General features: G+C 37.5%; 1 protein-coding gene across 1 annotated transcript; it reads right to left on the bottom strand.

The window, feature by feature from the left end:
* Positions 1 to 73: 73 nt before the first annotated feature.
* Positions 74 to 27,040, bottom strand: PP2D1 (protein phosphatase 2C like domain containing 1; the record flags this gene model as incomplete). The annotated part of the gene is made up of 4 exons (XM_081283229.1): positions 74 to 1,820; positions 17,923 to 18,983; positions 26,500 to 26,589; positions 27,036 to 27,040. 4 exons carry the CDS (start codon positions 27,038 to 27,040, stop codon positions 1,054 to 1,056), a joined length of 1,923 nt encoding a protein of 640 aa, XP_081139355.1. The 3' UTR covers positions 74 to 1,053.
* Between the last annotated feature and the right edge of the window lie 58 nt (positions 27,041 to 27,098).

Below are 27,098 nucleotides of genomic sequence, written 5' to 3'. Positions count from 1 at the left end.
TAAAGTGTACATTCCACATTTTAATAATAAATTAACCATAAGAATACCGTCCCACATCTTTAGGAAGAAAAAGGAAATTAGTGGCATCAAAATTATAGCCAGTCCCGTTATTTTTTTAAATGGGGTAAAAAAGCAAATGTAGCCCCATTTTGTTTTAAGAGTATAAAAACAGATAAATGCAATTTAATAAATAGTGTTCTCTTCATGTGAGCTCTTCAACAAAAATGAAACAAACCAGGTGTCTGTGATTTATATTTAATCACTGCTGGCCATTATATAGGTCTTGTTTGGGGATAGGGAAGGGGCTTTTGTTCCCTTTGGACATAAATATAGTCAGTGCACTAACAATTATGTACATTCAAACTTGATTACTTTAAATTTGATTTCCATCTGTACTGTAAATAGGGTACTGCATTGTCTCCATATGTTTATTATTTTTCTGTAATATTTAAGAATTGCTTAAAGTATACAAAATGTACAGTTACTAAAACCGCTAATTATTTCTTCCTCCTTTGAAAGGAAGGGGCTTCAGTTGTTCCTCATAACTAGAACCATAATAAACAATGTACCTGTAATTTGTAACATAAATATTGCATTGTTAGTAACAATCTTGCAGCCTTGTTTTTGAAAGTCCATTTTATTTTGATCAGTTCAGTATATTGCACTAATTATTTTAGGTCTTTTCATTATATGAAATCTACCATGTGTCAGAGATGATTTAATCTATTTAAGTGTTGAACTGCTAGCAGAACTTGTACATTTTACAGTAATTCAGAATTAGTAAGGAAAACAGTTCACCAGTGTTTAGTTTTATATTGAGGTGCTCAGGTTGGAATAAAGTGGTATAAAAAGCAAGTACTGGTTTTTCTCTTTTTTGGCATAAAATGGTGAACATATGTAAATTATATTATGTAACCTAAAATCTACTTTTATATTTACTACTTTCTTAAAATTATTTACATGGTATTGATGTATCATCCTAACATCTGCTTCATAAACGAATTGCTTTGTGGCATTATATTTTGGTTCTCTGGATAATTAGAACTTTATATTTTATGGCAGCAAGTGATATTCACTTCCACTGAGAAATATTACCATAACTGTAATGTTGTCTCTAGATCCAGCCTCTAAAGCAGCATTTACAAGTTTATGGCTAATATACTCAGCTGCACCTTCATAGAAATTTTTAGTGCCTAATTTTTTTATACTTGTTTGCTCATCATCTACACTTTCAATTTCATTCTCATGACTAGTTGTTGTTGGTGAAGATAATTCTTCATTTTTCGGGTCATCTAAACTATAGTCAGACGAGTTTTTTGAATTTGTGGTTGGCACATATTCTTCAGATTCAGATTCACACTGAAACAATATGTGGATATCACTTTCAAATTCATTATTACTTTTGTCACTGTTTGGAAGAAGCGGAGGCCCTGTAGATGGTAGAGCTTCTAACTGTGTGATTGAGGTGTATGTTTCTTTATACATATGAAACATTGTTATTACCATTGCAGTGACTTCCTTTTTATCCAAAACTTCCCAGAGTCCATTAGTAGCTAAGATAAGGAATTGACATAAGTCATCCATAGGAATAGAAATAGTTTGAGGTGCTGGGATAATGGATTTTTTCAGTTTGAGATTTCCATGAAATCCAAGTCCTCTTGTGGTTTTTATTTGCCCTTCTAGGAGCCCATACGGTTCATTTGAACTGATTACTGCTCCAGTCTGTAGTACTCTTCTTCTTTCTTTGATGTTTCGAGTAGTATGTTCTTTGGTTAGGCAAAAACCTTTCCCATTTCTGCATAAGACTGCTTGTACATTACCTAAAAGATAATTTAAAAATACAAAAAATTTTGTCCTACAGATTTAATAACCAGTTGTGTCAAAGTATACTGTTAGCTTTACTAATTCTGTGATTTCAATGCTAAACAGAAAGCAGGCCATGTAAAAATATTTTTTTAAACATGTATACTGAATGATTTATGATAAGTTAGGTTTCAAACTGAGAAACTTAAAAGTTTTACTTTTTAAAATTCTGGATTTGGTATTAAAATAACTAAAACCACCGATAATTAAAAATAATTCCTAAATCAAAGTTTTTTTTATGAAACAGCTTCCAAATATTTATTTTAGAGTCGAGTTGAACTTTTTAATAATCAACATATGTTTCATGCAACCGGGTTTTATTTTTTAAATGTTTAAATAAATGCTTCTTTAATTAAAAACACCTTTGATTTTTTTTTTTAAGAATAGAGTCTGACAGTTGTGTAACTGGTTGAAGTTAAAATCTGAACGTACAGTGGCATTCTAACTTTTTCATACCACTATTAATTTCAGTCTTACTAAGTTCCTTCAATGTGTGCAAAAAATATGTATCATTAATGTATTAAATGGATAACAGGCACCCACAACATTGAAATTAAACCCTTCATTTGAAAACTGAAATGTTAAAAAGTTTGATGGTAGTTTGTTCATACTTCAAATGAATTCATGTGTGTGCTTCATTGCAATCTTAAAGTCTAAACATGCTCTAAACAGATTAAAGGATGATAATATTACTAAAACTGTAGTTTCTTTAAAAGTCAGTTTTGTTTCTTAGAAAAAAATATTGAGTTCTTAGGGATGTAATTGTTCTTGGTACAGAGTCATGATTTATAAAAAATTGTTCTGAGATGGGGTTAGTCATATTTGAATATTATATCCTTAGAATTCAAATTTCCTAGATTAGGATGCCAAATTTACTTTAGATAGAATATTCTGATTTTTAAATACAATGCTATACCTAGGATCAGAATTTTGTCGCTTACAGAGGTTCATTTCTAAACACTCTTCTGTGGTGCTTGATTAAACCCAGGGCCTCAACTCATGCTAGGCAAGTTTTTTAGCACTGAGTAACATATTCAGCCCTCTTAAATTTTTATTTTGAGGCTAGGACTCACTAAGTTGCCCAGGTTGACCTTGGATTTTCAATCCTCCTGCTTCAGCCTCCTATATAGCTGGGATAAAAGTAGTGCACCATGAGCTTGACTTAAGCCATCCATTTTATTTAGGTAAAAGAATTAAGGCTTAGAAGATCTGGAAATGCAGTTAGAGTGCTTTGCCTAGCATGTGTGAGGCCATGGGTACTGAAGGAAAAAAAAAAAAAAGGAAAAAAACTGGTTCATGCAAGTGATGGGACAGAAAGCGTAACTTGATGGAGTATTAGTGTAGGGTATACATTAATAACATTGGCCTATTTACATAATGTGAAATGTTGATATCTGTGTGTGTGGATTGGGATCAAAAGGTAGCTGTGCATGCACACCTGTAATCCCAGCAGCTTGCTTGGGAGGCTGAGGCAGGAAGATTGTGTTTCAAACCAGTCTCAGCAATTTAGCGCTAGGCCATAAGCAACACTGTGAGACTCTGTCTCTAAATAAAACAACAAAGGGCTGGGGATGTGGCTCAGTGGTTAAGCACCCCTGGTTTCAATCCCTGATACCAAAAAAATGAGAATTTTTTTTTTTTTTTTAAAGAGTGAGAGAGGGGGGAGAGAGAGAATTTTCAATATTTATTTTTTAGTTCTCGGCGGACACAACATCTTTGTTGGTATGTGGTGCTGAGGATCGAACGGGGCTGCACGCATGCCAGGCAAGCGCGCTACCGCTTGAGCCACATCCCCGGCCCGAGAATTTTTTAAAAAGATGATTATATATATATATATATGAAATATATTTTGGAAACATGAGAGGTATGTAAATGATAGTTCTAAAAATAGGCTTCTCATTTCTGTATAGTTTGGTTATTAACGTTTTGTATTTGTCTTTAATGCTGATCATTCTAGTTATGTTTTGCACAAGGTAAATTGGTAAAATAATTCTTGACTTTTGGTAAGTTGTAAATTATTAGTGTTAATCAGCAAAGCATCATGGAAATGGTACTCAACATACTGGCTGATTAAATAGAACATTAGGATGTATGATTCAGTACCTCTTTAATGTTAGAAAAAAAAATGTGTGTTTAATGTGAATAGTGCTATGAAAATGGGACAGAATCTGGTTCAAAATAGTCAAGACCATTCACTTCCTAAGTGTTCACTTGCATGTGGCAAGCCAAAGTTCACTCAGTAAAAAGAAAGAACACATTTCCCTGCCATTTGACTTGACTTGAAAAGAATTCAGTACAGGGCTGGGGATGTGGCTCAAGCGGTAGCGCGCTCGCCTGGCATGCGTGCGGCCGGGTTCGATCCTCAGCACCACATACCAACAAAGATGTTGTGTCCGACGAGAACTAAAAAATAAATGTTAAAAATAAAATTCTCTCTCTCTCTCTCTCTCTCCTCTCTCACTCTCTCTTTTAAAAAAAAAAAAAAGAATTTTTAGAACAAAAAAAAAAAAAAAAAAGAATTCAGTACAGCCATGTGCAGTGGCAGATGCCTATAAATAATCCCAGCTCCTAGGAGGCTGAGACAGGAGGATTGCAAGCTTTTTTGTTGTTTTTGGTACCAGGGATTAAACTTAGGGGCACTGAGCCACATCCCCAGCCCTATTTTTTTTTTTTAAATAATTTATTTAGAGACAGGGTCTCACTGAGTTGCCTAGCTCCTCGCTTTTGCTGAGGCTGACTTTGAACTCACAATCCTCCTACCTCAGCCTTCCCAGCCTGCTGGGATTACAGGCGTGTGCAATCTTCCCTGGCCAACAATTTCGAGTTTAAACCAGTCTAGGCAATTTAGCAAGACCCTGTCTTGAAACAAAAAGGATTGGGGACGTAGCTCAGAGGCAGAGCACCCCTGGGTTCAGTCCCCAGCACCATGAAAACAACACAATTTTAGTATGAATATGAACTTAAAATGGTAATATGGTCAATAACTTTTGATTGAACCCAGGGACACTTACCAATAAGCCACATCCTCAGCCCTTTTATTTTTTGAGACAGGGTCTTACTGAATTGTCAATGCTGGTCTCAAGTTTGGCGAACCTTCTGCCACTACCCCCAACTGATAAACAGCTAATTTGGTTTTAGTTTTGTCTCTGAGAGTTTGATAAATTTTAGCCTTATGCACTGTCTGCTCTCTCAGTGATTCATGCCTGTAATCCCAGTGATTTGAGAAGCTGAGGCAGAAGGAGTTTGAGGCTTGCCTGCCTCAGCAATTTAGCAAAACCCTAAGCAATTTAGTGAGACCCTGTCTAAAAAAAAAAAAAGTGAAGGTGCAGCTTATTGGTAAAGCACCTGTGGGTTCAATCCCTACTACAAAAAAAATAAAATAAAGGAAGAAATGTTCCTGTACCATCTGTTTAGGGAAAATATGAATGCCTAACCAAGTGGTGAACTGTGTGATTAAAAACTATTTCACAAGTTCTATTTTTTTTGTGGAGAAGGAAACAGTAAGGGTTGAACCCAGGACCTCACACGTAAAAGGCAAGCACTCTACTGTTATATCCCCAACCTGTTTTACTTTGAGATAAGGTCTCACTATTGCTCAGAGTGGCCTTGAACTCCTACCACATTCTCCCAAGTAGTTTAGGAGTACAGGCTTGTGCCACCTCACTCAGTCATTGCACAAAAAAATTTAATCTGAACCTAAAGAGTTCAAATTCCTAATGTAAAGTTTCTAGCTTTTGAGAATTGGAGATACTGTGCTTTTCAGAATATGTTGCCAGAACAAAAATATAACCATCACTGGAAAAACAACAACATATTTGGGGACAATAATTTGGGGTTAAAAAGAGCTGCTTTGTGAGGCTGGGGATATAGCTCAGTTGGTAGGGTGCTTTCCTTGCATGTGCAAGGTCCTGGGTTCAATCCTCAGCACCAAAAAAAAAAAAAAAAGAACTGCTTTGTGGGCTGGGGTTGTGGCTCGGTGGTGGAGCACTTGCCTTTGATCCTTAGCACCACATAAAAATAAATAAAATCAAGATATTGTGTCCATCTACAACTAAAAAAATTGAAAAGAGCTGCTTTGTGATGATGTCTTTTTAAGGTAAAATGTATAGTCAAATGTTTTTTTGTTTGTTTGTTTTTGTAGTGGTGATGGCAGTACTGGGGATTGAACCCAGGGGCACTCTTCCACTAAACTATATCCTCAGCCCTTTTTATTTCTTTATTTTAAAACAGTCTTACTAATTTGCCCATATTCGTTCCAGACTTAATCTTGCTACCTCTGCCTCAATTGGATAACAAGCATATGCCACAATGGGGGGCTTCAGAGTGTTTCTTATGCAGAAGGCAATAATGTAACTGCTTTCTAAAATCACTGGGTTATCTCCAACTTTTGTAAGGAAAAAAGGAGTCTAGTATACTCCAGGGTGAGCTCTGGAGATGAAAACAACAATGTCTAAAATGAAAAACACACAAGATGTGATTAATGGCAGATTAGACGTTACTGAAGAAAAAGTTAGTGAAATTGAAAATATAGCAATAGAAACTACAAAACAAAGCATAGAGAGAAAAAAGTTTCAAAATCAAAGAGCATTAATGATCCAGGGACAATTTCAAGTAGCCTCAAGTACAAAATTTGTGTGCTTTAGGGAGAGAAATGAGGAGAAAATAATTGGCATACATCATAAATTGCTTAAAATCAAAGAAAATCTTTAAACCAGCCACAAGGGGGAAACCATATTATGTACAGAGGAACACAGAAAGTGGTGACAGCAATGCAAGCAAGAAGACAGTGAAGTAATATTTTTAACATACTGAAAGGAAAAATCTGTCAACCTGGAGTTATGTCCATGTACAACTTTTAAAAAGTTAAAAACAATATACCAAATGAATATTTCTTTTAAAAGCAGAGGTACAAATAAAGTCTCATCATCCCAAAACCCATATTACTTGTATACGTATCATTTTAATTGAAAAATATGTAAAAGATAATTGAATGTTTAACAGGAAAAGTGATAGAGAATATGTACTACACATATATATATATATATATATATATATATAAGTCTAGGAGGGAATAAACAAAAGTGTACTATAATAAGAATTTTATTCTATCTACAAAGTGCTATAATATCACTTAAATGTAGATTGGAGAAATTGAAGATGTATAATACAAGGGCTGGGTTGTAACTCAGTGGTAGAGCACTTGCCTAGCACACATGAGGCACTGGGTTTGATCCTCAGCACCACATAAAAATAAATGAAGATATTGTGTCCATGTACAACTTTAAAAAAGTTAAAATCAATATTGGAAGATGTATAAAACGCAAAACTATTAAGTGTCAGAGTTATAGCTGGCTGTAGAGTGGCGCATGCCTGTAATCTCAGCAATTTAGTGAGACCCTGTCTTAAAATAAAGAATATGGTGGCACACACCTATAACCCCATCGACTGTGGGTTATAGATGGAGATGGAGACAGGATCGCAAGTTCAATACCAAATTTGACAATGAGGTGAGACCCTGTCTCAAAAGAAAAAAACAAAATGGACTGGGATGTAGCTCAGCGGTAAGGCGCCACCCTGTCCAATCCCCACTGCAAGATGGAAGGACTGTCAGACTGGGGATGTGGGGCACCCCAGCACACACACACAAAAAAATACAGCTAATAATATGTCGAGATTTAATACAATAATAAACTAATTCTAAAGAAGCCAGTAAGCGAAGTGCTGAGGCACATACCTATAATTGCAAAATAGAAGGTAGCCTGGCCAATTTGAGGAAGCTCTGTCTCAAGAACAGGATAAAAAGGACTGCGGATGTAGATTATTGGTACACTGTGCCTAGTACGTGCAGAACCCTGGGTTCCATCCCCAGTTCAGCCAAAAAAAAAAAAAAAAAGGATTAAAGACTAGATGGAACATATTTTACCATACTAACAATCATATTGAATATAAATAGAATAAACACCCAATTAAAAGGAAGAGACACAGCCTCAGCAACAGTGAGGCGCTAAGCATCTCAGTGAGACCCTGTCTCTAAATAAAATACAAAATAGGGCTGGGGATGTGGCTTAGTGGTCGAGTGCCCCTGAGTTCAATCCCCAGTACCAAAAAAAAAAAAAAAAAAGACCTATTGAACAAGCAAACATTAGCATTCCTAAACATATATCTAATAGTTCCTCAAAATTCTGAAAGCAAAATCAACAATTATAGTCAGTTTCAGTTGAACTCTTTTAATAACGGATAGACTGTGAAGTCAATGCATAAAATAAAATCAGTAAGAACACTGAGGACTTGAAAAATAATGCCAAGGACTTGGCCTAATTGATATTTAAAAATCACTCAATCATAGGAGGTACACACAAAACATTTAACAAGATAGACCATACTCTGAGTCATAAAACAAGTCTCAATAAATTAAAAATGTAAATCATAATGTATATTCTGTGACTATGATTGTAATTAAATGAGTTTTTAGGAAAATAGAATTTTCTAACAGGCCAGGCAAGGTGGTTCACACCTGTAATCCCAGTAGTTGGGGAGGCTGAGGCAGGAAGATATCAAGTATAAAGCCAGCCTCATCAACTTAAAAAAGAGGCCCTATCTCAAAAAATAAAAAAGCCTGGGGATGTACTCAGTGGTAAATTGCCCCTGAGTTCTTGGTTAAATCCATAATACCAACAACAACAACAAAAGTGAAATCAAACACCAGAACAAAAAGCTAGCAGAAATCACATAGCAGAAACAGATACAAAGATACTGAACACTAGAATTAGCAGACAGAAAATATTAAGTGAATGTGTTTAAGAATAAGACCAATTTAAAAATATATGGAAGGAGTTAGGGTTGTGGCTCAGAGATAAAGCGCTTGCCTAGAATGCGTGAGACACTGGGTTTGATCCTTGGCACCACATAAAAATAAAGGTATTGTGTCCACCTACAACTAAACATTAAATGTTAATTTTTTTTTTTTTAAATTTTTTGGAAGTGTGGTGGCTCACCCTGTAATCCCAGAAACTCAGGAGGCTGAGCCAGGAGAATTGTGACTTCAAAAAGCCAGCCTCAACAACTTGATGAGGCCCTAAGTAATTTAAGAAGAACCTATCTCTAAATAAAATAATTTTTGAAAGGAACTGAGGATGTGGCTCAGGGATAAATGCCCCTGCGTTCAATCCCTGTTACAAAAAAAAAAAAAGTATTTATATATATGTATATTTGTATACGTATACACACATACACATATATATATGAAGAGAGAGGGGCTGGGCGTGTGGGGCACACCTGTAGTCTCAGCTACTTGGGAATCTACAGAAGGATCACTTGAGCTCAGGTCTAGACAACTTAGTAATCCTATTTCAGAAAGAAGAATAAAAAATTTATACATATGAAAGAAACGAGTAATCATAAGAATAACCAAGGTTATTTAAGAAAAAAAGAACCGAAAACAAAACAAAAAAAAAAAAAAAACAGTAAAAAAAATCAACTAAAATATTAGGAAAATGGAAGTGCTTGAATTTACGAATAGAGAGAAATTGTTCAAACTACCACGCAAAAACAGAAAAATTAGTTGAGCTCAGTAATGTCTCAGAAATGACATTAGTGATAGAGAAAGACATTCTAATATAAGCTTAATTATAGCTTCAGAATGGAAAAAATGGAACAGAGGCAAAATTTGAAAAGACAGCATTAGATGTCAATTCACAAAGACAAGAAGCCAAAATATCCCACATTTACAATTTTTTAAAAATCTGGTGCTGGGGATGTGGCTCAAGCGGTAGCGCGCTCGCCTGGCATGCGTGCGGCCCGGGTTCGATCCTCAGCACCACATACCAACAAAGATGTTGTGTCCGCCGAGAACTAAAAAATAAATATTAAAAATTCTCTCTCTCTCTCTCTCTCTCTCTCTCTCTCTCTCTCTCCTCTCTCACTCTCTCTTTAAAAAAAAAAATCTACTTATAAATAATCTTAGTGAAATTAGGCCCCATCAAAGACCAAAATATATTTAAAGCAGGAAAAAAAAAAAAAAAGATTACCTTCAACAGACGGCTTTTTATCAGCAACAATAGAAAACAGAAGGGGGGAATAATTTCTTTGAAATGCTAAGAGAAAACAACCTGCCAAACTAGAATTTTTACTCAACAAAAATATCTTTCAAGAAAAAGAAACAGGCTGGGGTTATGGCTCAGTGGTAGAGCGTTCACCTGGCACGTGTGAGACCCTGGGTTCGATCCTCAGTACCACATAAAAATAAAAAAAGAAAATAAAGATATTGTGCCTATGTATAAATAAACAAATATTTTTAAAAAAGAATAACAAAAACCTTAAAAAAAAAAAAAAGAATATCACACAAAGTCTGTATTTGGGGGAGGGGGCATGGGGCAGGAAAGATGGTGAAATGAGACGGACATTATTACTCTAGGTACATATATGATTTCACAAATGGTGTGACTATATATCATGTACAACCCGAGAATTGAAATGTTTTGCTCTATTTGTGTACAATGAATTACAATGCATTCTGCTGTCATGTATAACTAAGTAGAAAAACAACAACAAAAGTCTATATTTGCCACCAATGAACCCTAATAGAAATTCTAGTGGATATACTTCAGACAGAAGAGAAAACATTACAGATGAAAAAAGAAAGTTTGTGAACAATACTAAAAATTTGGAAAAATAATTAGATTTTAAAAATGCATAAGCCAATAATAATGTCTTGTGGTTGTTGTGTTTTGTTTTGTTGTTTTCTTTAGTACCAGGGATTGAACTCAAAGGCACTTAACTACTGAGCCACCCCCAGTCCTTTTTTGTGTTTTATTTAGAGACGGGCTCTCAATGAGTTGCTTAGTGCCTGGCTAAGTTGCTGAAGCTGGCTTTGAATTCCTGATCCTCCCACCTCAGCCTCCCAAGCTGCTGGGATTACACGTGTGCATCACTGCGTCAGGCTGTTTTTTTTTTTTTTTTTTTGTGGTGTTTTTTTGTTTGTTTGTTTGTTTATTTTGTTTTGTTTTTGGTGCTCGGCATCAGATCAAATCTAGGTCCTGGCACATGCTACACAAGAACTCTACCACTGAACTTTATCTCTACCACGCTGTAAGGATTTTCTTATGAAATTAAAATATACAGCAAAATATAGGTAAGGAGGGAGTGAATAGAATTAAAGTGTTCTGGGGTAACTATAGGGCTTGAAATAAAGTAAAAGTGGTCATTAGCCAGCACAGTGATGCACACCTGCAATTCCAGGAACTAGGGAAGCTAAAGCAGAAGGTTTCCAAGTTTGAGGCCAGCCTGGGCAATGTAGCAAGACCCTGTCTCAAAAAATAAAAAAAATAAAATGAAAAGAGCTGGGAATGTATTTCAATGGGAGAGAACCCATGGGCTCAATTCCCAGAACTGCAAAATTTTAAAAAAATTAAAAAATGATCAATACTGGTATATGATGAGTCAAGGTTGCATCTGTGACAAAAGGTGAAAAGGGCACCCAAATCTTTTTGAAAAAAAATTAACGTAGTGGATCAGGCAGGGTAAACACGTAAAAACCTTTTCAGCAAAAGCAATGAGAAAGAACGCTGGAAAAGATCGTGGAAATCAACTTTCTAGAAATTAACCTACATCTTGCAAAAATCTGAAATACATTTTCCAAGAGAAACAACTACAGGTGGTGAGAGCAATGGGATTTTTAGCCTTTAAACTTGACCTGCTTCAAAGGGCTCTCGGCCCTCATTCTGCAGTGGTATTAAAAAGCAGCAACCTCATAATGATGGTTGCTGTGAAACTGAACAACCTAGCTCTCTGCAGAAGATAGGATAGCTTTGGACTTCCCTTTAAATCAAAATCCCCAAAGAATTGTCACTATTTGAACTGACTTGAAACTCTGAAAAAAAAAAAAAAAAAAAAAAAAGCTCCATTGTGAGATCTTGTCATTATTTGACCTGACTCAGCATTTACTCTGTGCAAACAACTCTATTCCCAAGGTGTTTGTCAAAAACAAACAGCAGCAATTATTTAAAATCACAGCTGCCTGAAAGCATTTGGCAGTGAAAGCATTTAGACTTAAGAGGAGGCTTACTTTAAAAATTGCCAGAACTACTGGGCTCATGGTGCACCTCTGTAACCCCAGTTACTCAGAAGTCTGAGTCAGGAGGATCACAAGCTCAAGACCAGCCTCAGTAACTGAGCAAGCCATGGTTTTATAAAGCGCAGTGCATTTCTGAGAAAATAGAACATGCACATATTCAGCCTTTACACATGCACAGGACCTGAATTCTCATGACTGATTGACCTTAAGGCTTCACCCACCCAAAGAGGAAGTGAAAGCTAATACAAAGTCTTAAAGTGCCTGCCATTTTATTAAAGATAGACCCAACAAAACACAGACCCTCTCAGTCCCAACAATGACTGCAAGATGTATTGGTTCAAGGGAGGCATTGAAGGGAATCTCAGCCTAAATATTAGCTGACTCCTAAGCTGACCAAGCACCGCCATTATGGCTACACACAAGCATGGAGATTTGACAGTTCAGGAAAGTCACTTAAGAGCAGCAGCAACTACAAACCCCGGGAGGGGAGAACAATCTGTTTCTTAAAATATCCAATTTTAAAAAAACAAAAATTATAAGACAAAGAAACAAAAGTATAGCTCATTCAAAGGCAGGGAAATGAAATAATAAGAATGGAGGAAGCCCAAACATTGGATTTTATCAGATAAAGAGCTAAAGGAAGGTATGGCTACAAAAGGAAAGCATGATGGTCCACCAAATAGAGAATATCAATAAAAAGAGGGACTGGGGTGACAGAGCACTTGCCTAGAGTGTACCATGCCCTGGGTTTAATCCCCAGAACCAGAAAATATATAGATATAGATTTAGATATCTATATATCTATAGATGGATGGATAAAATCCTTAACCTAGATACATAGATGAAAAACTCCTTCACAAAATAGTAGCAAACCACTCCAACAATATGTAAAAAATTATAGGCCTTGATTAAGCAGGACTTATTCTATGAAGACAAGAAGGCCCACACCTGTCATCCCAGCTACTCAGGAGGCTGAGACAAGAAGATCTCAAATTCAAGGCCAGCCTCAACAATTTAGAGAGATCCTATCTCAAAATAAAAAATGAAAAAGGAGGGAGGATGTAGTTCTGATAGAGTGCCCTGAGTGTTTAATCCACCATATCATCATCAAAAAAAAAAAAAAGATTTGAATAGCATTTTTGTGGATATTCAAATGGCTAATAAGCACTTGATACCCAATATCATCAGGGAAATGGAAATCAAAATTACAATGAGATGTCACCTTATGCCCAATAAGATATCTAAAATCAGAGTGACAGACAACTGTAATCCCAGTTATTGGGGAGACTGAGACTGGAACATCTCAAATTCAAAGCCAGCCTGGGCAATTTATCCAGACCCTGCCTTAAAAGAAAACTTGAAAAGGCTGGGGAGGTTGTTCAGTGTTAGAATACTTGCCTGGCATGTGTGAAGCACTTGGCTCAATCCTCAGAACTGGGGGTGGAGATGGGGGGAGATGTAAAATTCGTGGAGTTTTTGATGCTAGGAAAAAGTTTAATTGTGATATACATACACAAAAACATATACATATATATTTAGTTAGGTTAGTGTTTTAATCCTTTGAGGACTAAAAGGAAATAAAAATCATCAAGAGAAATTATTATTTTTTTTAAAGAGAGAGTGAGAGAGGAGAGAGAGAGAGAGAGAGAGAATTTTTAATATTTATTTTTTTAGTTCTCGGCAGACACAACATCTTTGTTGGTATGTGGTGCTGAGGATCGAACCCGGGCCGCACGCATGCCAGGCGAGCGCGCTACCGCTTGAGCCATATCCCCAGCCCCAAGAGAAATTATAAAATACAATAAAAATGGGAATGATAAGAAAAAAATTAAGAATGTTATTTTGGAATTTTTTACACATGCACAAATTCAACATTTATTCAACGGTTTCATCATTATACTCACATTTTTTTAATATTTATTTTTTAGTTGTGGTTGGACACAATACCTTTATTTTACTTATTTATTTTTTTTTAACGTGGTGCTGAGGATCAAACCCGGGGTCCCACATGTGCGAGGCGAGCGCTCTACCACTGAGCCACAACCCTAGCCCTACACTCATGTTTTATTATAAGGTAAATATATTTTTTTAAATTCTAGAGCTATACACAAACCTAATTTTTTTAGGAATTTTATATTTTATGAATTTCAAACAAGAGAATAAATTTTCTTGCTCTAATTATATCTGTTTCTTGTTTCTTTCTTTGGGCTTTTTTGTTCTGTTTTGTTTTTTGACAGAGGTTCTTCCTGTATTTCTGAGACTGGCCTCAATTTTGTGATCCTTCCTTACCTCAGCCTCATGAGTCACTGGAATTACAATGTGCACCTCTACATCTGGCTAATTATTTTACAAAATACAAAATGTACCTGGATATGGTGGTACATGCCTATGAGCCTAGTAACACAGGCGGATGAAGCAGAAGGATTGCAAATTTGAGCCCCCCCCCCCCCCCCCCCCCCCCCCCCCCCCGCTTCACCAAATTAGCCAGACCTGTCTCAAAGTAAAAAAAAAAAAAAAAAAAAAATTAAATGTCTGGGAATGTTACTCAGTGGTTAAGTGCCTCCCTCTGGGTCCAGTGGCAGTGGGGAATAACCACAGTTTTATAACTCAGAAGTAGAGCACTTGCCTAGCATGTGCAAGGCTCTGGGTTCAATCCCCAGCACTGCAAAAATGAAAAAGTTGCTTAGGGCCTTGCTAGGTTTCTGGGGCTGGCCTCAAAGTTGCGATCCTCTTGCCTCAGCCTCCCACATCACTGAGATTACAGGCATACACCACCATGCCCAGCTACATTTTAATAGACAGACATAATGTGAAAAAAAAAAATGCATTCGCAATACAGTCATGATTTTTGCCACAAAAAGTGCTCCTGTAAGAAAGCATTCTAGATACTTTTCAGTCATTTTGAAAACTAAATTTCTGTGAAGATAAAAACAGACATGGTGGCACACACCATTACTCCCATCCACTGTGGAGGCAGAGGCAGGATCGCAAGTTCAAGACCCGATTTGGCAACTTAGTGAGACCCTGTCTCAAAGTAAAAAATAAAACGGACTGGGGATGTAATTTAGTAAGCTTAGTGGCAAAGCACCTCTGGGTTTAATCCCTAGTACCAAAAAAAAAAAAAAAAAAAGCAGGCTGTCTAAATGAAATAATTTAACAGAATTACCTGAAAATTAAATGCAAACAAATATTTGACCTGACCAAATAGAAAAGAGTCTAGAAATAATGAATCATGGTATACAAGACATTTAAAATTATGTCTAGTTATTGGATATTGAATATTTCATCATTTCTCATTTAATTTATAAGAATCCTGTGTCAAATGATATTTTCTAATAAATGTCAAAATTCACAAAATACGGGGTCAGTTCCTAGGTTGGCCTGAAATCTGAAAAACATCAATCCTTGAAGTAGGCCTGTTGTAAAGTTGTTTGGAACCTCAATGTAGACACAAAAATGACAAAGACTCTGAGGCACTTGGCATTGCACTTGGTTTCTTGATATTGGTTAATCTGGAGTCCTCCAAAATTGGGGCTGTGAAGTAGAGCTGTATTAGAAATAGCTAACTGTCACGGGCCTTGGCCTTGCAATGGATTTTGTAACTATGTGGCCCTTGAAATGCTGTGTCTGCCCCAAAACCATGCACTGGGGCCCAGCCTAGTGATCTCTGAGGCAAACTCCTTGAGAGGTAGAGCATGACATCATGAAAGGATTTCCAGGTCCAGTCCTCATTACCTCTGAAACCTGGAACAAATCATCTGACCTTTCTGAGTTTCCATTTCTCATCTGAAATACTGAGTTAGTGACACCAAGATATAATTAGATATTTGTATTTTTGTAAGACTAAATGAGAAAAAAAATTGCTCTGTATCCAGTATTCAGTAAGCAGACACTAACACAAATTATAATTTTTTGTACGGAAAGGGCCATGGAACACTATTATCAAAGCAATTCATGAAACTCAGGTTAATTTTTCTAAGACTCTTTACCTCTGGATTTTCCATTTTGGCAAACTCCTAAGCTAAGATTTTAAGAACTAAAGGTCAGAGGGGCACAGGGGAACACACCTGTGATCTCAACAGTAATGGAAGGCTAAAAGCAGGAGGATCACAATTCAAGGTCAGTCTCATTTAGTAAAGATTCTGTCTCAAGATAAAAAGCGTCAAAACTCCTCTGGGTTCAAATCCCCAGTACCGATAAATAAATAAATAAAAACTTTAAAGGTCAGAAGAATTACTTCCTAAACATAAATATCAAAGAATGCAAGCTGGATACATATAGGTACATGCCTATAATCCCAGTCACCTGGGACTTCTAAGACAGGAGCATGACAAGTTCAAGGCCAGAGTCAGCAACTTATTGAGAACTTCAGTAATTTAGGGAGACTCTGTCTCAAAAAAAAAAAAAAAAAAAAAAAAAACCATAAAAGGTTTGGAAATGTATCTCAGTAGTAAAGCACCGCTGAGTTTAATCCCCAGTATCGGAAAAGAGAGAGAGAGAATGCACACATGCACACATATAGAATTGCAGTATGAACTGTTAATCTTTCTGAGATTAAACTAGTGTTCCCTGGCCCCTGAGCATGAGGAGGGTCTATTAATTTTTGTATTAATTATCAGAATAATTGACCATTTTGAGCAACCACACTAAGAATAATTAAACAACTTTCTATTGTTATGAACAAAGTAAATGTGTACAGTGTTTTTTTGTTTGTTTGGATCTAAGTTGTTATGGTTTGGATCTGGAAGTTTCCCCCAGAAGCTCACAGGCAATGCAACAATGTTTAGAACCTTTAAAAAAAACAACAACAAGGTTTAGAAGTGAAATTATTGGATTATGAGGGCTTTTTCTTGGAAAAATATTTACAACTAGTTTTCTGGGGTTATTCTTTTTTTATTTTTTTTATTTTTTATTTTTAATTGGGGATTGAACAGGGGTGTTTTACCACTGAGTACATCTCCAGCACTTTTTCTTTTTGGATATGGAGAATTGAACTCAGGGGCACTCAACCTCTGAGCCATATCCCCAGCCCTATTTTGTATTTTATTTAGAGAGAGGGGTCTCACTGAGTTGCTTAACACCTCAAAGTTGCTGAGGCTAGCTTTGAACTCGAGATCCTCTTGTCTCAGCCTCCCAGACTGCTGGGATTACAGGTGTGCACCACCGTGCCCAGAATCCCTAGCACTTTTTATTTTTATTTTTTGAATTTGAGATGGGAAATCATGGCATTTGCAGGTAAATGGATGGCATTGGAGAAGATAATGCTAAGTGAAGTCAGCCAATTCCCCCCCCCAAAAAAATGCCAAATGTTTTCTCTGATATAAGGGGGGTGACTCATAGTGGGGTAGGGAGGGAGAGCATGGGAGGATTAGATTAATTCTAGATAGGGAAGAGGGGTGGGAGGGAAAGGAAGGGGGAAGGGGATTAGGAAGGATGGTGGAATGTGATGGTCATCATTATACAAAGTACATGTATGAAGACTTGAATTGGGTGTCAATACACCTTATATACAAACAGAGATATGAAAAATTGTGGTATATATGTGTATTAAGAATTGTAATGCAAAAAAAGTACATGCATAATGGCATAAATTGATATGAACATACTTTATATAGAAAGATATGAAAAATTGTGCTTTATATGTGTAATAGGGATTGTAATGCATTCCACTGTTGTCGTGTATTTAAAAAAAAATAACAAAATCAATTTAAAAAATTTGAGATGGGATCTAACCAGGTTGCTTAGGGCTACACTAAGTTTCTGAGGCTGGCCTCAAAGTTGGGATCCTCCTCCCTCAGACTTCCAAGTCACTAGGATTATAGGCATTTACCACCACACCCAGCTTGGTTATTATTTCTTAAAATGATCAGTGTGATTCTAGGCATAATAAGTAACTAAATAATAATATTAATATTCTGGGAGCATGAATTTTACTGCCGGGAATCAAAAATGTTAAGGTTTTATCTATTGCTATAAGATATACATACCAGCATTTGCAATGTGTAATACTCCTGAAATTATTTGTGGCATCATCTGGGAAGGGTTGTTCTTTGATAATCCATCCCAGTTATTGGTTCCTTTCCAATTCTTATTAACATGAGGATTTTTAATGCTGCCTTCCAATATACAAGTAACTGCAGAACAGCCACTCCATCGGACCCTGGAAACTTCATTCCTTCCAAGACGTAAAAGCCTATCCATTCTCCAAAACGCTTTTGCAAATGCTTTGTGTGTGTCCTCGTACTCATACTTCAATGCTCTTGGCTTTTTGTATATGGAGGAGAAGAGGTCTTCTATTGCCGTGTATTCTTCTCTAAACACAGTGTGGAAGGAATTGATGATTTCTTGCTGTTCAGTCGTCATTTGGTAGGAAGGATCAAATTTGGAAAGTTGATGGAGAAGTAAAATCGGGAGCTCTGCTGATGCCAAGTCTGCTGCTGCGGCACCGTGGTGTCCGTCAAACAAACCAAAAAAACACACATTGGGTTTATTGCCAAAATTATTCATGACAGTGAATTTATCATTCATGTCTACTTTCCATGCAGCATTTCTGTCTCCGCAGATGGCTACACCTTTAATTAATAGGTGAGGTATATGTTGAGAAGACATGGAACTCCCATCAATGTAATCAATAATATTATAGTATAATGGGATTTTTCTTTTCTCAAGTAGTTCAAAAGCATTATTAATGTTCTGTAGGATTTTTTCATTGAACTCAAAAGATGACAATAGTTGGGAAATTATAAATTGTCTCTGAGCATCCAGGACTGAAAATGGGGGTTTCCTACCACCCATCCATGGGAAATCCAATGTAGCCAGAACTGCATGTTGCTTCTTGTGGAAGAAAATGCCAGTCGTGACAATTTCCTGCTTGCATAAGGAACAGGGGAATGTGATCTCTTGTTTAGCTTCCTGAAGCTCTTCGCTCTGTTTTTTAGATTTCAAAAGTTTGGCCTTCTTAAATTGCTTTTTTCTGCGTGGGATGGAAACATTATCCGATTCAAATGTCGATGTTTTTTCATTCCATTTTCTTGTTTTCCAAAACACTCTGCAAACAAGAAGAAACATATATACAATCTAGGAAAATGCAATGAAATTCTTGAAACTCTTCAAGCCAGTTGTAGTGGAGCATGCCTGTCCTCCCCGCTACTGGGGAGGCTGAGGCAGGAAGATGGAAATATGCAGGTCAGTATGGACAGTGTAGTAAGACTCTCTTACAAAAAAAAAAAAAAAGGAGAAATAAAAGAATGTAGAGTTCCTGAGTTCTATCCTCAGTACTGAAAAACTAAAACAAAAACAAAAACCTAACCAAAATCAAGTAGACTAATAAAAGGAATGATAGTAAAAATGGATTTTTTTAAAAAAAAACTACAGTGAAGAGGTATGAGTTGAGAGCAGGAGAGAAAACAGGTGATTTGGAAAATTTAGGCAAAGGATCACAAGTTTGAAGTCAGCTTCAGCAAAGGAGTGAGACTCTCAGCAAATTAGTGAGAACTTGTCTCAAAGAAAAAAAAAATTAAAAGTTCTGGGGACATAGTTCAGCAGTAAAGCACCTCTCTAGTACCAAAAAGGGAAAGAGGTGGATCTGCTGGATCATACATATACTCAGGACTGAACCCAGAAGTTGCTTAACCGCTAAGCCACATCTCCCACCATTTTTATTTTTTACAGGGTCTCAGATGGTTGCTTACAGGCTCGCTAAATGGCTGAGGCTGGGTTCGAACCTATGATCTCCCTGCCTCAACCTCCGGAGCTGCTGGGATTATAGGTGTGCACCACCATGACCGGCAACACCTTATACTCCTTCCTATCAGAATATCTAAAACAGTGCTCAGCACATGGGCCATTTTTATTCATTTTATAGACAACTTCTAGGGCCTCAGATCTTTCCAAGTACCTGTGGAAAATAAAAAAATAAAAAACCTGAAAACAATAACAAAGGTTTAGGTTATGAAATAATTTAAACTCTGAAAAAAATAAACAACGATTTTAAATGTTTATGAAATGTGACTTTTGAAAACTAGTTCATCTTCAATTAATATGTAAAGTGTCTTTGCTACAGGTATATTTAACATTTGTGTTCTATATGGGATTTGGGGGTGTCTACCACACTAATACCTAGATCCTCTAAGAACATCCAGGTAAACCAGGTATGGTGATGCACACCTATAATCCCAGCTACTCAGAAGGCTAAGGAAGGAGGATTCGAGACCAGTCTAAGCAATTTAGCAAGAACTTTTCTCAAAATGGTATTATTAAAAAAGGGTTGGGGATGAAGCTCCGTGCCTACCATGTCTTGGGTTTTATCCACAGAATCAGACCAAAAACAAAAGAATGAATAAATAAATAAATGTCTCTACAATGCTTCCAAATTAGCAAGACTTCTTAGCTTTGCTTCAACAACAAATTTTGGGGAATTTCAATGAAATGAAGTTTTTATTTTTGTTTTGTGGTACTAGGGATTGAACCTAGGGACACTAGGTTAACACTGAGCTATATTTCCAGTCCTTTTTATTCCTGTTGAGATAGGGTCTGGCTAAATTGCATGTGCCACTGAACCTGGAGAAAATGTTTTTCAACTACCCAAAAAGTAGCTGATTGTGGTCCCCATGCCTATAATCATAGGTACTACAGAGTCTGAGGCAGAGGATCCCAAATTGGAAACCAACCTGGGCAACTTAATGAGATTCTGTCTCAAAATAAATGCTATGGATGCAGCTCACTGATAAGAGTATCCCTAGTTCAATTTCCAGTACAAATAAATAAATAAATAAATAACTCCAAGAGTAGAGAGAAGAATAAAATAAATCCCTCTATGACCATCACCTGCTTTAACTGTTATCAACAATTTTTTATTCTTGTTTTATCTGTGTCACCATCCACTTTACTTATTTATCTAGTGATATGAGGAATTAATCCTAGGAACATTTGGTCTCTGAGCTACATACCCAGAATTTTTTTTGGTGTGTGTGTACCTGGGATTGAACCCAGGGGCGCTTAACCACTATACCACCACCCACACCCTATTTTAAAGCCAATGTTCATATCATATTACATATTAATTTTTAAATCAATGCCATATATATATATCCATATACTATATTATATATATAGTTTTTTTTTTTTTTTAACTAGGAATCGAATCTAGGGACACTTAAGCTTTGAGTCACATCCCCAGAAACTGTTATATTTTTGATTTTGAGACTCACTAAGTTGCTTTGGATTTGCAATCCTCCAGCCTCAGCCTCCTGAGCTGCTGGGATTACAGGTGTGAGCAACCTTGCTGAGCTAATGTCATCCATACTTCAGTCTCATCAACAAATTTGATTAGCATCCAATTACTTCAATCAGCTACTATGGAAGGTGCTAAGATTCCCAAATGAATAAGGCGTTCGTCCTTCCTTTGAGACTAGGGGAAAAGATCACAGTGCTTCCATGTGCTAATCCAGGTCATTAATAAGAGTCTTAAACAAGTCATATGCAGTGGAGGTCAGAGCCCTATTTTTGCTCCCAACCACGGACTCTTCTACCTGGGAATAGCATTATAAACCCTGAAAAAGTGACCTAAAATAATTCAGTTAAACTGAGTGCAGTGGCATATGCCAGTAATTCCAGGAAGCTGAGGCAAAAAGATTGAGAGTTCAAAGTCAGCCCCAGCAACTTAGTGAGACCCTGTCTTTTTTTTTTTTTTTTTTTGGGGGGGGTACTGGGGATTGAACTCAGAGCACTTGACAACTGAGTCACATCTGCAGCCCTTTTTTTTTTTTTTTTTTTGTATTTTATTTAGAAACAGGGTCTCACTGAGTTGCTTATCACCTTTCTTTTTGCTGAGGCTGGCTTTGAACTTGCCATCCTCCTGCCTCAGCCTCCAGAGCTGCTAGGATTCCAGGCATGTGCCACCATGCTGGCTGACCCTGTCTTAAAAAGAGCTATGAGGGGCTGGGATTGTGGCTTTGTGGTAAAGCGCTCACTTTAGCACTACATAAAAATAAATAAATAAAGATATTTTAAAAAAAGGGAGGCTGGAGAATACAGCTCAGTGGTTAAGCAACCCTGGGTTCAATCTTGGCACTTAAAAAAAAAAAAAAAAAAAAGGAAGGAAAAAAGAATGTACTCACAGTCATTTTGTGCATATGCTCAATTTCAATTTCCAAGTGTTAAAGGTAGCTATATTTATTACACTTGAAGTCAGCTAGATTATAGATTGCATTAGTACTACAGAGTATTTCGTTTTGTTTTCTCAAAATTAGCTGAAGAAATAAAATGGCCTACAAATCTAGATATGATTATAAAGTTAAGAAAAACTGAGGATGCACTTAGGACTTTTCAAAAAAGAGAGAGAGAAAGAGAGAGAGACACCCTTTGGTGTTGCAACTACTGTGATCCCAGCAGCTTCCCAGACCCAAGCAGGAGGTCAGTCTCAACAATTAGGAAGACCCAGTCTCAAAATAAAAAAAGGCTGGGGGGCTGGGGCTGTGGCTCACACAGTAGCGTGCTTACCTGACATGCGCGGGGCGCTGGGTTCGATACTCAGTACACATAAAAATAAAATAAAGATGTTGTGTCCTCCGAAAACTAAAAAAAATAAATATTAAAAAATTCTCTCTCAAAAAAAAAAAAAAGGCTGGGGCTATATCTCAGTGGTGAAGCATCCCTCAGTTCAATCCCCAGTACCAAAAAGTAAGAAAGAAAGAGATATCAGCAAGGAGTTCAAGGCAAATCTAAAGGAATTACTAGTTATCGGACAAAAGGAGAAAGAAGACCCGGAAAAGAAATGGGCAGGCACACAGAGAAGTAGGGAGGACAGTTCTATCACTTTCTTTTAAGCTTTTTTGACCAAAATGTATATCAGCTTTGTGATTGCTATTTCTTGGTAATTCCTGGAAAGAATGACATTTTTACAAGGTATAAATGACATTTGGGACAATGCACAAAGCACCATAATATTGATTTGCTTGGTAATTACTCTTGGATGTCAGAACTTCCTTTTTCTTTACTTTTTTTTTGGGTGTGGGGGCGGGTGGAAGATACCAGGGATTGAACTCAGGGGCACTCCACCACTGAGTCACATCCCCAGCCCTATTTTGTATTTTATTTAGAGACAGGGTCTCACTGAGTTGCTAAGGGCCTCCTTTTTGCTGAGGCTGGCTTTGAACTTGCCATCCTCCTGCCTCAGCCTCATGAGCCACTGGGATTATAGGCGTGTGCCACTACACTTGGCTCCAACTTCCTTTTTCTATATGTAGGGGACAACTTTGATATGGCCCTCACAAACGTGAAGCCATTCATAGAACCTAATTTGTCACTCCATGTCCATTCATTCACTCAGACATTCAAGACACAGGTTGAGTGGCCCTTATCTGAAATATTTGAGACCAGAGGATGTTCTGGGTTTTGAATTTTTTCAGATTTTGTATGTTTTTCTGTACATAATGAAATATCCTGGAGATGAGACCCAAATCTAAATTAAAAACTCATTTGTGTTTCATACACACCTTATACATGTAGCCCAAAGGTAATTTTATATACAATAATTTTGTGCATGAAACAGTTTCATGGTGTTGAATTTTCTGTATCATCATGGTGCTCAGAAAGCTTTGGATTTTGGAATATTTCAGATTTCAGAGTTTTGGATTTAGGGATACACAACCTGTAATAAATTAATTATAAATATAGCTGGTCAATTAAAATAAGAATATTTTGGGCTGGGGATGTGGCTCAAGCGGTAGCGCGCTCGCCTGGCATGCGTTCAGCCCGGTTCGATCCTCAGCACCACATACAAACAAAGATGTTGTGTCCGCCGAAAAAACTAAAAAATAAATATTAAAATTCTCTCTCTCTCTCTCTCTCTCAAAATAATAATAAAATAAGAATATTTTTAAATATTAAAATAAATATGCAGGTGCAGTGGCACATACCTGTAATCCTAGCAACTGGGAAGCCAGATATGAGGGTCACAAGTTTGAAGTTACTCTCAGCTACTCACTGAGGCCCTAAACATCTCAGTGAGACTAGTGAGACCCTGTCTTAAAAAGGGCTGGGGATATAGGTCAGTGACAAAGTGCCTCTAGGTTAAATCCCTAGTACAAATAAAATAAAATAAAAAGGTGACCGATTAAGAGCACAGAGTAGAGCTATGTGTAATAACACATATCTATAATCCTAGTAACTCAGGAGGCTGAGGCAGGAGGATTGCAAGTTTGAGACTAGGCTTGGCAATTTGACAAGACCCTGTCTCAAAATAAAAAAAAAGTCAAAAGGGCTGGGGATGTGGCTCAGTGGTTAAGGGCCCCAAGGTTCAATCCCTGGTACCAAAAAAAAAAAAAAAGAAGAAGAAGAAAGAAAAAAAAATACTGTGCATGTAATTATTCATTAACTACATTTGTTATCCAACAACAAAAAAATTAAATACCTTAACACACTATTAATTTCCATATCCAGATCCATTTTTATTTCTATTTGCCTGTGGAATTGTTCTCTCTTTGCCCTTATTTTTCCCCGCTTTGTGGAGCCTCTGTTTCTTCAACTTGAATAGTGATGGAGGTGGTGGAGATAAAATTGGTGGCGATTCCTGAGGCAGAGGTAGTGAAGATGGTGGTACCGTCCATAGAGGTGGCTTTCCTGATCTGATGTTAGAGCTTCCAGTGTGGAATGTTTACTGCATCACTGGAACCTCAGTCACAGCTCACTTTGTGATTCAGAAGGACGGTGAAGCAATAGATCACAAATTATACTTACAAACTTGCCTTTGGAACTTCTAAAGGAAGGAGCGTTCATTAAATGTACTGTCTCATGCTAGGCATAGTGGTGCACACTGTATCCCAGCAACTTGGGAGGCTGAGGCAGGAACATTGCCAGCTGGAAGCCAGCCTCAGCAACTTAGTGAGGCTCTAAGCAACTAAGCAAGACCCTGTCTCAAAATCAAATATATATATATATATATATATATATATATATATATATATATATATATATATATATAACAAAAAAGGATGGGATGTGGCTCAGTGGTTAGTTTATATTGAGTTTAATCCCTGACACCAAAATAAAGAAAGAAAGAAAGAAAGAAAAAAGAAAAGGAGGACTAGGGATATAGCTCAGTTGGTAGAGTGCTTACCTCACATGCACAAGGCCCTGTGTTCAATCGCTAGCTCCACAAAAATAAAAAAAAAAATTAAAAAAAAAAGGAGCTTGCTACCATGCTCTCACTTCCTCCAGAACCTTCTATCATCACCTGTGTTAGCTGGAAATTATGTTTCCCAGGAATCCCTCTTTCTCTGTGGTTCCAGGTTAGAATCCTTCAAGGAAAGAATCCATATGAGATTTTGGGGACATCATATCTGAATGCTGTCATCGTCTTATGCGTTTACTCATAGATACAGTAGTGTCTGGAAGGTTTCAGCTTGTCCTCTGCTCCCCATTACCCTGCCTCTGGCTTTTCCTCCAAACTGCAGACGTTGCTAATCAACAGCACCCCAGGCCTATCAGCCAGCAACTGCCTGTGGACCCACAGAGGCAAACTCTTCCTCTAGATTTCACCGTTAGCCACTCCTTCCTGGTCCTAGCAGAAGCTAGACACCCCTGGCTTTTCAGCCTGACTGGATTAAGGAGTTCTCTGATCCTCCAAGCATTCTTTCCAGATATTCAATAGCCCAGTTTTCCCCACCAAACATATATGGTCTGATTTTAAAAATAAATCCTTTATTCCATGACCCCTAGAGTTCTGCTGTGCGGATGGAATCCTAGCTGATACAGGTACCACCCCCACCCTGCCCCCCCCCCAATTCTTCCTCTCAGGATATACACAGTCACCAAACCTGTCAGACCTCTCTCTGTAACATCCCTCTACTCATCCATTCTCATCATCCCAGGCACTGAAATAGCCTTCTCAGATTGCTACGCTGCCTTCCACTTCTCTGCCCACCTCCAGTCTGGTTCCCCTCTTTAGAGCAATGGGAAGTGATCCCCTAAGGCCCATTACTGGCCTCTTCTTTTTGTATAAAAGTGATGTTTGACAAAGCTCTGCCTCTTTCGGCTTCTGCTAGGTCCTCCAGCTTTTTGGCTTCAATGTTCCCTCCATCCATGCCCATGTGTAGTCATTAGACAAATCTTGGTCAGTTTGATAGGATATGGCATTGGGCTGTTTTAAACTCTTCTTAGGGCTGGGGATGTGGCTCAAGCGGTAGCGAGCTCGCCTGGCATGCGTGCGGCCCGGGTTCGATCCTCAGCACCACATACCAACAAAGATGTTGTGTCCGCCGAGAACTAAAAAATAAATATTAAAAAAATTCTCTCTCTCTCTCTCTCCTCTCTCACTCTCTCTTAAAAAAAAAAAAAAACAAAAAAAAAAACAAAAAAAAAACCTCTTCTTATTCACTGAGGTTTGAGTCCCCCAGATATTCAGTTTCTGCATATTTATTTCTAGCAACTGCTTCATCCCGAGGCCACAGTATGCATGGGAAGGACTTGAGACCTCTCCTTCATGCTGGTGCTGAGACATGAAGGCTTTAGCTCCTAGGGTGGGTCAGGTGACTCAAAGGCCAGTTGCAGTCCTCATATCTCACCTCCACATGCAGCTCCCCGGCCAGATGGTGATTGGAGTAGAATGAGAATCTCTTATAGAAGTTAACTTATCACTCAATGATGAATTCTCCCTGCAAAGACAAAAATAGAGAACAAGTAGTCCTGAAATACTTCCCAAGAACCAGGGTAGGTTATCTCTATGTGAAATCCCAACAGCTTATTTTCTTTCAGAATTGTATTTATTGCGTGTAAATTTTGTCTACCCACTAAGTGATTATTTTATTTGTGTTATTCATTTTATTGAAAATTAAGCCCGGGCTGGGGATGTGGCTCAAGCGGTAGCGCGCTCACCTGGCATGCGTGCGGCCCAGGTTCGATACTCAGCACCACATACAAACAAAGATGTTGTGTCCGCCGAAAACTGAAAAATAAATATTAAAAAAAAAAAAGAAACTTTAAAAAAAAAAAAAAAAAGAAAGAAAATTAAGCCCGGAGGTGGGGCATGGAATGAATGGAGGAATTTTGGATTGGGGGGGGAGGGGCATGGGAGTAGGAAAGATGGTGGAACGAGACAGACGTCATTACCCTAGGTACATGTATGATTGCACACAGGGTGTGCAACTAGAAAAGTGAAAAATGG

Source organism: Spermophilus citellus (assembly GCF_964194105.1).
Source record: "Spermophilus citellus genome assembly, chromosome: 3".
Classification (NCBI taxonomy): Eukaryota; Metazoa; Chordata; class Mammalia; order Rodentia; family Sciuridae; genus Spermophilus; species Spermophilus citellus.
This window is presented reverse-complemented; position numbering and strand designations above follow the sequence as displayed.